The 11,046-nt window shown below is 48.5% G+C and overlaps 1 protein-coding gene across 1 annotated transcript in view; it reads right to left on the bottom strand.

Moving 5' to 3' along the window:
• Positions 1–2,946: 2,946 nt before the first annotated feature.
• Positions 2,947–11,046, bottom strand: part of LOC102830350 — a 33,651-nt gene continuing 25,551 nt past the window's right edge. Inside the window, exons 6-11 of the mRNA XM_006863803.1 lie at positions 6,825–6,940; positions 6,290–6,429; positions 5,731–5,804; positions 4,279–4,389; positions 3,220–3,324; positions 2,947–2,963 (exon numbers count right to left, since the gene is read on the bottom strand). Of these exons, the coding sequence (XP_006863865.1) occupies positions 2,947–2,963; positions 3,220–3,324; positions 4,279–4,389; positions 5,731–5,804; positions 6,290–6,429; positions 6,825–6,940 (563 nt within the window). The remainder of the gene's footprint in view (positions 2,964–3,219; positions 3,325–4,278; positions 4,390–5,730; positions 5,805–6,289; positions 6,430–6,824; positions 6,941–11,046) is intronic.

Below are 11,046 nucleotides of genomic sequence, written 5' to 3'. Positions count from 1 at the left end.
ATTCTTGATATATATGAATCGCCGTCAGGTATCCTCTCCTCGTGAACTGAACCCCAATGTCGAGGCGGGTCCCCGACATGTGAATAAAGGAAAATCTATTTCTTCCACCCCTACATGTAAGCCTTCCTTCCTCTTTATAGTCTTATCATGCTGGCTGGGACTTTTTGCATGATGTTGAAAAGGAGTGAAGACACAGGACACCCTTGCGTCTTCCCAACCTTTTGAGGATGAAGAAATTATCTTCCTGAGATCTGATGTTAGCTGTTGGGTTTTGGATCATTGTTTGTCAGTTTAAGGAAATTACCTGCTGTTGGATTTCAGGCCCGGAAGGAAAAAAATCTGATTTACATAGGTGCCAAGAGACTGAAAAAATGGTCAGACTTCATTCCAAGAGACATTAGTTTATTACAGAAAAGAGTGTTTGCCAACAAGGAAATTGACCTACAGAGAGCAAAACACAGCTGTGTCCAGTGACAACTGGCTGGATCGTGATGTCTTACTGCACAAGGGGCATTCACAGCATAAGGGCAGCTAAGGCTGGTATGTGGAGCCAGGAAGAGGTGCCTGGCTGTCTCCCCTCCCAGAACAAAGAATTTTGGGAGGAGGTGGCAGTCATAGTGAGAGGAGGGGCTGTGGACTCCTTCCTAGCTAATGCACCACTAAAGCAGGAGAACAAGGTAACTGGGGGTATCAGAGCTAGAGGAGGGGCTGTCTGTTCCTTCCTAGCATTTCAGGGTATTACAGGGCAAAGGAACAGGGGTCACGGTTCAGGGGTCATGGTTTGATGTGACATTGGCATAGCTATTTTGGAGTGTTAAGTGTGTGCTCCTATACTTTCTGTTCCTAGAATTGCATTTTCTGGCCACCTCCAGATTGAGTTTGGTTATGACACCTACTGGCCACAGGCTATGAGGTGAGGAGATGTGTTTACCTTCCAGATGCTAATAAAGAGTTTGCTGAGTTGAGTTAGCCATGGAAGAAAGACCAGGAGATCTACTTCTGAAAGGTCAGCCATTGGAAGCCCTATGGAACACAGTTCTCCCCAGACACACACATGGGTGCTGTGAGTCAGAGTTAACTGTATGTTGTTGTTGTCAGGTGCCATCGAGTCGGAACCGACTCATAGCGAACCCATGCACAGCAGAACGAGATAATGTCCGATCCTGGGCCAACCTCACTACCGCTGCCACACTTGACGCCATCAATGATGCCACCTGGCTGATCCATCTCGTTGGGGGGTCTTCCTCTTTTTCTCTGACCCTCCACCTTACCCAGCATGACATCCTTCTCTAGCGACTGTTCTCTCCGGACAATGTGTCCAAAGTAGGAGAGACGAAGCTTAGCTATCTTGGCATCCAAGGAGCACTCTGGTTGTACTTCTTCCAAAACAGATCTATTGGTTCTTTTGGCAGTCCATGGCACTTTCAGTATTCTCCTCCAACACCACAACTCAAAGGCATCAATTCTTCTACGATCTTCCTTATTCACTGTCCAGCTTTTGCATCCATATGAGTTTATTGGAAATACCATGGTTTGGGTCAGGCACACCTTAGTTCTCAAGCTGACATCTCTGCTCTCCAGTACTTAAAAAAGTTCCTGTGCAGCAGATTTGCCCAATGCAATACGTCGTCTGATCTCTTGACTGCTGCTTCCGTGAGTGTTGACAGTTGATCCAAGAAGAATGAAGTCCTTGACAACTTCAATCTCTTCTCCACTGATAAGAATGCTGTTTAATGCTGTTAACTGTATGGCTACTGGTTTATACCCTGGACTGATCCCAGATGTCATGGGCAGTGAATAAGGAAGATCGTAGAACCATTGATGCTTTTGAGTTATGGTGTTGGAGGAGAATATTGAAAGTACCATGAACTGTCAAAAGAAGTAAATACATCTGTGTTGGGAGAAGTACAGCCAGAGTGCTCCTTGGAAACCAGGATGGCCAGACTTCATCTCTTTTACATCATACAGACATATTGTCAGGAGAGACTCATCCCTGGAGAAGGATATCGTGCTTGGTAAAGTGGAGGGTCAGAGAAAAAGAGGAAGACCCCCAAGGAGATGGATTGGCACAGTGGCAGCAGCAATGGGTTCAAATGTAGCAACGATTATGAGGTTGCCTCAGGACCGGGCAGGGTTTCGTTCTGTTGTGTATAGGGTCACTATGAGTCAGTACCTATTCCATGGCACCTAACAACAACAACAATTCCCCAGGAGCCATATATCCTGGTCCTGCTCCTAGGCCCACCCCTTCCCACCAGATCCTTCCCACCGACTAGTCAGGACAGACACCGAGGAGAGTTTGCATGGGTCATTTATTGCTGGAAAGAAACTGCCCAGTACAGGAGTCACAGCTGAAATCCAGCTGGGTGCAGGCCCAGGACAAGTGGCTGTCATCGGTCTTCTGTCTCCCCAGCACCTTCATGGGAGGAGTCTTCTGGTGAAGATGAGGGTGAGGGGTCTCCCTCACTACAGAGGAGCTGGCTCCTGGGACACTGGTAGACCTGGGGCAGAGGGTGACTCAGTGGTGCCCCTTGATTCTGAGATCTGTGGACCCTCACCAGCCCAGTCTAGCTGGGTGACAGGTTGTCCTGTGTGAGGTGGAGCCCCGAGTCACCCATGGACTCAGCTTGGAGAAACCTGCGACCCCATGATAGTATCCCATCTCCTTTCCTAGTCACCCAGGAGCAGAAATGGGGCATCAAAGGGGTTGAGTATACATTAAATGACCACTTGAGAGAGGCCGACCAAGGAACGCCAGCGCTCAGTCAGTTCAGCTTTCTAGGACTGCAAGGAGCAAAATCCACAGGACCATGTAGGGTGGGTCCAGGGTCTCGGGGGATGGGTCCAGGGTCTCGGGAGTTAGGGTCTGGCCTACGCTTCTATACACTACCTAGAGGGGAAGATGGGCAGGAAACTTACTCCAAGAGGTGGACCAGCTGAACACACCTATATGCGGCACTGCTCTGTGGGGGAAAGAGGCAAAGGAACATGGTGAGAAACCAGAGGACATGACAAACAGTCCAGGGACCCTGACACCCACTACCCAGGGGCCCCCACATCCACTACCCAGGGGCCTCGTGGTGCACAGGGAAGCAGGAGACCCAGTAGAAAGATGGTTCTTCAGGTAAAAATGCCATCAGGAAATTGGTTCCCCGTTACTTTCTCAGTGAGGAGCTACTGAGCCAAACCAGGAGCGAGGGTCATGGCTTGGGCACTGACCTTCCTTCTGGGTGAAGTCCAGGATGAACTGGTTCTGCAGATGCAGGGACTTGAGGACCTGGTTGCACTTCTCCACGACCTTGGCATCGGCATTCTGGGTCCTGGCTGTTGGGGGGAGGAGGGTCAGTCCCTGGCAGTGGCCACATTCCTGAAGCTGAGTTTGGTCCAGGACAGTCCCCCAGTGGTGGTGCCATGGTTCCACAGCTCACCTGCCCACCAGGCCACCCTCTCTGTCCCCATCCCCACTCTGGCCCCTCATCTTCTAGTGGTGTCCACAGTCACAGGAAGAAGGACACAGGCCACCTCTTCCCAACATCCTGTCTCACCACACGGCCCGTGGAGCTGACTGACAGGCCTGGGGATGTCCCTCCCAGCCCAGGCCCCATGGTTAACTGAGGAAACTGGGAATGTCCAATAGTACGTCTACTGGGACAATAGTGTTTGTTTTCACAACAGTGTAGTTGGAAAGACATCTTCATATCTGATTTCCACTGGGTGAAATGTAAAATCCCCATGAACAAGCTTGGTTGTATTTCTATGACCCTGTTGACTAAGAATGTCCCTGGGTGGTACACACTAACCGTAGTTCTACACTACTAACTGAAAGTCTGTTGATTCGCACCCAGCCTGGAAGGAAGGTCACAGCCTTGGAAACCTTGAGGAGCAGTTCCACTCTGCATACACGATGTCACCATGAGTCAGAATCAACTTGGTGACGATATGTTTGGTGTTTCTGACTATGATTATCCAACGATGAACTAGCAAGCGACTTTCTTGGAACGTCCTCTCCACAGCCCACCTCAGCCTCAGCTCTGCTCCCTTCCACATCTGGGATGTCCCCAAGAGCCCTGCACCCACACCCACTGCCTATAACTCCCCTTCCTGTCTGAGACAACACCAGCACCCAGAGTCCCCTGAGGGGACACTGGACAGATGTTCTCCCTCCCTCTCCTCCACAAGCTCCACGGGTCAAGGGGTCAGGAGTGCTGCCTGCCATCTACAGTGCCAGACCTCCCTCCACACCCACTGCCCACACAGCCGGGACCCTGAGATCCGTACCCAGACACTGGCACACCACGTTCTGCTTGGGGGCGATGGTGTTCTCCAGGCAGAAGACCAGGAAGTTTGAGTAGTCGGTGTCTATCACAAACATCTTGTTTTCATCCAGGTCTGGAAAGGAAACCAGGACAGGGACAGACCTAAGTTCTGAATTCTCAGTTCACACAGGAGATGCGTGCTGGTCAGATCTTCTCGTACAAGGATCTGGAAACTGTTGTGGCCACCGGGTAAGCCATGGCTTTGTCCTCAGTCTTGCTGCCCTCTCAAATGCTTCTCACCACCTTCTAGAGGACGCATAAGCACTTCACCTTGACTTTGTGGAGTACCTATTTTAAGACTTCCACACCTGTACACAGATATGGGGATCTTTTCTCTCCAAGGGCCACTCAGGCTTTATAGATAGATAACAAAGCCAAAATAGGAGTAGGAAAGTCCTCAGTAGTTACTGTGGCTCCCTTCTAGGTACCTTCATTTGCCTTTTAAATGAGGAATTACTTCACTCATCCATCCATCCATTCACTCATCCTTCATCTATCTATCCATCTACTCATCCTTTATCCATCCCTCCATCCACTCTTCCTTCCATCCACCCATCTTTCATCTGTCCTTTCATCTATTCATCCATCCACTCATCCTTCACTATTCATTCATTCATTCATTCATTCATAATTCATCCACTCTTCCTTCCATCTGTCCATTCATTTACTCATCCTTCCATCTACTTATCCATTCACTCATCCATCATTCTCCCACCCATTCACTGGTCCTTTCATGCATTCATCCACTCATTCTTCATTCATCCATGCATCCATCCATTCAGCCAATCATCCACTCATCCTTATATTCACTCATTCTTCATATACTCACTCATCCTTCATACATCCGCCCATAAATTCATCCATCCACTCTACCTATCCATCTCTCCATCCACCCCTCACTGATCTACCCATCCATCTATCCATCATCTATTAATTCATTTATCCACTCATCTAGCCAGCTACCCTTCACCTATCTATCCACCATCCATCCATCCATCAATTCAAATGCCCAGGTGCCTACTTTAGATGAGCCCCTTGTATAATGAGATTCAAAATGGTCAAGAAATGAAATTTCTTGCTTAACTCCAGGAGATGCATAGATGCCAAGTAACAGAACTGCAAGACTGAAGAATTATGATGTGAAACCCAGTCACGTTTGATGGAGGAGAGATGGCGTGAAGGGGTGATGTAGATTTCAGGAGTTGAAGTTGAGTGACCAGGAGGTTTGCTATCTTGGACCACTGGGATTCACCTGACTGCATGTTAGTATCACCTGCACAGTTTTCCAAGGAAATGCCAGTGTCCAGGCCTCTCGCCTGTGTCTGGTGACTGTTGCACTAGAACTCAAACCAGCACGGGATGGACGTCCACTGATGATGCCCACCCTGTCCCGCCCATGGTCCTGTGCACTCACATCTGGTACTGAACTCAGCAGGGATCTCAGTTTTCTGGGCAACGATCTTCTTCTCCACACACCTGTCGTTCTCCCTGAAAGTCAATTAGTCTGTGAGCCCTGTGCCCCAAGTCCACTTAAAGAATTGTAGTGAAATATGCACACCAAAAAGGTGCCTTTTAAACCATTTTACTTCAGTGACATTAATTATGTTCACCGTGTTGTACAACCAAACACCCATTTCCAAAAGGTTTTCATCCCGCAGCATCTTATAAACGACCATTGCCCAGGACCCCACTGCTTAAACTGTGGTGTCCAGACCTGTCTTCCACTAATCTGCCCATAGATGGTTCCTGGTGGGTCTAGACAGTCAGTCTGTAGGTCCAGAAGTCCTTGAGTTGGACGGAGGGACCAGGAACCTCCTGAGACCCCATCCCCACCCCAGCACACCTGGCCCTGACTGACAAGAGCACTTCTGTTACATGTACACCTGGAGCCAGGTCTCACTAGGAATTGTCCCCCAGGGTGGCTGAGTCACTCTGCACCCAGTCCCTTGGCCGAGGCCCATGGGCAAACCCACCTCTTGACCATGAAGATCTCCATGTTGCCCTCGGGGGTGGGCTGCACATCCTTGACAGACATTCTCAGAGGGGCGTCTTCCTTCTCCAGGAGGGCCCGGTTGTTGGTGACCAACATCACAGTGTACCAGGGCCCTGACAGCTGAGGGGAGGGCCATGAGGGACTCCCATGGGGGACAACAGGGGTCTTTCCCACCCCCACAGTGTGCTCTCCCCACCCCATCTAGTAAAGCACAGAGATCTCAACCCACAGACACTGGACTGGGGCTGAGACTGAGGAGCAGACACTGACCCCCATCACAGGGAACTCCCTTCTCATTGACCCGAGGAATATTCTAGAAAACTCTCCCTCTGAACCTGAAGGAGAAGCCAGCTGAGCTCTTCACCAGGAGAGACTAGAGATTTGGATCTTGGGGAGTCAGGGCTTGGAGCTGGGAAGGTTCCCTAAAGGCTGGGGCAAGGTCTCCCATATCTCATGATCCTCTGAGCCCCAGCTCCCACCAACCCTGCACCCCCATGGGACAGCTGTCCTCTAACCTTCTGCACGTCCACGTTACTCATGGTTGGGACGATGGCATGGATGCTGCAGACAAGGGCCAGGCCCAGGGCGAGCAGGAGACACTTCATGGTGGCAGCAGAGGTGTGCTTCTGAGCTGTGGAGAGCAAGATGACCTAGGCAGTGTTCCCTAGGCCTTATATAGGAGGGCAGTGAGATCCCCGAACCCAGGGCCTGTCTGTCTGCCATGGGTTCTGTGAATCTCAGATCCATCGCCCTCGGGTCTTCCTCAGTGAGGACAATACCAGCTTCTTCCCTCCTTGTCTAAACAGGAAATTCTCTGTGTCCCCAGATCTGGTCAGTTCCTGGTAGTCACAGGTGGGAGGGGTGTGGGGTCTGCTCCAGGCTGACAGCCAGGGTCTGGGCACTTCCTGGTGAGGTTCTTGGACAAGGACATGTCAGAGCACTGTCCTGCAGGGGCACAGCTGTGTCCAGGGCCAGATCAAGGCAGGTGAGGGCAGTATCAGTGACAGCCTGGGATGGACGTGCCTGTGTGTGCACATGTCTCTGTGCTCACATGAGTCTCTGAGTGCCCAGGTTAAAGGGAAAATCCAAGAAAATTTTTGAAGTTCTGGAGATGTGGCTTAAGTGGAAAGTCCAGATGCTCACTGCCCAGTGGTGTCTGGTCATGTCCAGCAAGAGAGTGAGTGAAGAAGGCCTGTTAGGAGAATGGGGGACGTGGGAGCAGCTGGAATGATGATCATACTTGTGTGGGTGCAGAGCCTGTCAGCTGGCTCTGGGATAGCGTCAGAACACCATGCCCTTGGGAATGTAATGGGAGCTGTGAGTACTGGGCTTGCCCATCCAGAACAAAATGTGTGCTTGTTCAACTGCCTCTATGTGAGCAGTGGGCATTGGGGTGGTCATGGAGTAGGCTCTGGTATGAAGAGCAGCACCCAGACCCGCCATCCCAAATAGAACCAAATAGAGAAACACGCATGGACCCAAGGAGAGAAGACCTGAATCTGTGAGCACATCACCAAAACCTCATTCTCCAAGAACACAGGAAGGCATTCAGGCCTGTGAGAAGCTGAGAGAACCTGATATGTGTGTGTGTGTGTGTGTGTGTGTGTGTAAATTCTCCAGCAAGGTGCCAGTGTACACTGTGTCCCCAACAGTCCCCTCCTCCTCTCACCTTCCTCCTTCCTTCCTCCTGGTCAGCAGGCTCTGGCCAGAGAGAGGACAATCATGTCATTCCATGTGGGGAAGGAGCTGTGAGGAGGTGCAACTGAAGATGTGCTGAAACCTGCTCAAACATCACAGTGACACACACTGTGACCTGGGGTGCCCGCCTTCCCTGGGACCTGAACGTCATGGAAACTATTTTCTGGGATGCTTAAGGCATTTTGCTTGTATATTTTCTCGAGATCCAAAGAATGATGACATCTAATGAGAGTGTTTTGAGAACATTGGCCAAAGTTTTAGCAGAAACTCACCTGGGATGCTCCACCCAAAGGTCCTTTTACATCACAACAATGCTTCTGTTCATTCCTCTCTTCAAACAAGGAGAATTTTTCTGACAGTTTCGATGGGAAATTAATCACTAGGCATCCACCTTATATTCCTGTTTGACTTCTACTTTTATTTTTCCTCATCTTAAAAAAAACCTTTAAAGGGCACCCATTTCTCTTCAGTGAATAGCATTAAAAAGACTTCACCGATATGGTTGTATCTCCAGGACCCTCAGTTACCTGGGGATGAACTGGAGACTGGTATCATCAGCTACAAGTGTCTTCACCTTTGATGGGTTATGTGAAGAAGAACGTGGCATCAGGATTGGAGGAAAACTCAGCAACAACCTGCTGTATGCTGATGACACAGCTTGTGGGAAGTGAAGAGGACTTGAAATAATTTCTGATGAAGATCAGAGACCACAGCTTTCAGTACGGATTATACCTCAATGTAAAGAAAACAAAAATCCTCACCAATAAATAACATCATGATAAACAAAGAAAAGATTGAAGTTGCCTAAGATTTCATTTTGCTCAATCAATGCCCATGGAAAAAGCAGTCCAAAATCAAATTAAGTTTTGCATTAAACAAATCTGTTGCACAATACCTTTTTAAAGCACTAAAAAGCTAAGATGTCACTTTGAGGACTAAGGTATGCCTGACCCAAGCCATGGTATTTTCAATTGTCTCAAATGCATGTCAAAGTTGGACAATGAATAAGGAAGACCATGCAAGAAGCGATGTATTTGAATGATGGTGTTGGCAAGAATATTGAAAGTACAAGGGTGAGTCAAAAATTATCTGCACTCCAGTTATATTAAAATGTCCGTCCACGTCGCAGCTGATGGCAACATTACGAGTGCATGTGAAATGATTCTGTCAAATAGATTAAGTGACAGTGGATTATGTGGAAAATCATTTGCAAATCAGTCATAGGTCTGCCTATGAAATAATCCATGACAGATCTGGGTTTCAAAAAGTCTGCAAGATGGGTACCAAAATAACTCATGAAGAAAAGCAAAAGCTTCTTTAAAAATATCGCCACTGGTGATGAGACATGGACTCATCATTGGGAGAAACGCTGCCGGTACCCCAGACACTGCCTCACCCCCTCTTAGGCACTAGGGGATCGGTATAAACCCCCTGACTTGGACCTTACCCCTATGGGACTCCAGATAGAGAACTGAGGAGGACTGTCTTGTCCCGTATGAGGTCGCTCATGGGTTATCTCAGCTGTTCACCGACAAATGCTCAAGAAGTCCTATCCGTACTCGTTTTAGCGAGAGAGGGGCCTGTTTATTCAATTTTGCAAAATCAGTGTTCAGACCAGCAGACACAGGCAGACACAGGCATGGCCAGCTTGTAAACAGTTTTATTCCCCTGTCTCGGAAAAAAGCCCCTCCTCCATTTCCCCTTTTACTGGGTATATGGAGTTTACAATCTTCTCCATATGGTGTCTACTAGTCCTTACTGGGAGCATTCTCATTTAAAGTTAGTTTCTCCTCCTCCCCGTGAACTTCCCCTATTTCTTTAATGGGTATATTTTTATTTTTGAAGTTGTAGCTGGTCAAACTAGTCTGTTCCTCTCCTCTGGGTTCCTTTTCTTATGCTAGCTTGCTACCCCCAAGATTCCTCTTAATCCTGAAGATGAATCACCCCAAGAGCTATTTCTCATAATCACTATGAGTCTAAGAGTAAATGGCAGAGTATGAAATGGAAACATCTGCAATTGCCAACCAAGAAAAAGTTCAAAAGTCAACCATCAGCTGGAAAATTGATGCTTACAGTTTTCTGGGACTCTCAAGGACCAATATTGGCACACTATCAGGAAAAAGTCCGGCAATTAGCAGTGCTCATTACAGTGAGATGTTCACTGAAAAGCTGAAACCTAAACTTTGAATTGAATGCAGAGGTCTGCTAGCTAAGGACGCTGTGATCTTTTTTATTTATGTTTTATTGTGAATTATGTGATAGTTTACATGGGAGAACATTAGTTTTACATTCATCCTGTCATATAGCATTTCACTGCCATAGTTACAATCCCCTCCATGCATCATCAACCAACCAAAGGGTATATACTCTGCAACCCTGCCCCCCAGTCGTCAGCACACAGCCCCTCTCCCTCTCTGGGTCTAGAGTCCCCAGCTGCTCCATCTCTCCACATCGTCGTCTCTGCCTCCATCTCTGGTGTCACTGCTTCTCTGGGTAGGGTCCCGCTCTCCGCTCTTCTCCCTTGGTGGCCCCAGGGACCTCCGTTCCTAGACTGCAAAGTCAACCACTCCCCTCCTTTTGCTACAAAACGTCCACCTTTACATTTTCAACCCTCACAGTCAGTCCTGATAGCAATTATTCACTATCATGCCACTTAAGTGTCATCCCCATCTCCTTTCATGAGCTACACCCAGACAGATTGGGTACTACTCAGTGGAGATTCTACCTTCCTCCATGCCCTCTGGATCTACGTTCTCTCTTGAAAGCTTGTAAGCCAGTAATTTCTTGCCTTTGTAGTCCTTCCCTGCCTCCCCACCACCACCACCACCACCATTTTGGGTAGCCAGTGTCCAAGTTGCCCATCCCTCTCTACTCTGAGTTTGGAGGGGGTGGGAATGATCCTTGCTGTAAAGATTTATTCCCTCTTTTGAGCTACTGCATCCATAGATGTAGGTCAAGTTCACCAAATTGTATCAGATTACTCTTTTTTCCCCTCTTCTTTCTTCTTCTAGTTGAGCTCTGATCATCCAGTCATTGAAG

Source organism: Chrysochloris asiatica, unplaced genomic scaffold, assembly GCF_000296735.1.
Source record: "Chrysochloris asiatica unplaced genomic scaffold, ChrAsi1.0 scaffold00056, whole genome shotgun sequence".
NCBI lineage: Eukaryota > Metazoa > Chordata > Mammalia > Afrosoricida > Chrysochloridae > Chrysochloris > Chrysochloris asiatica.
The sequence above is the reverse complement of the archived record's forward strand: the minus strand, read 5'-3'. Positions and strand labels throughout refer to the sequence as shown.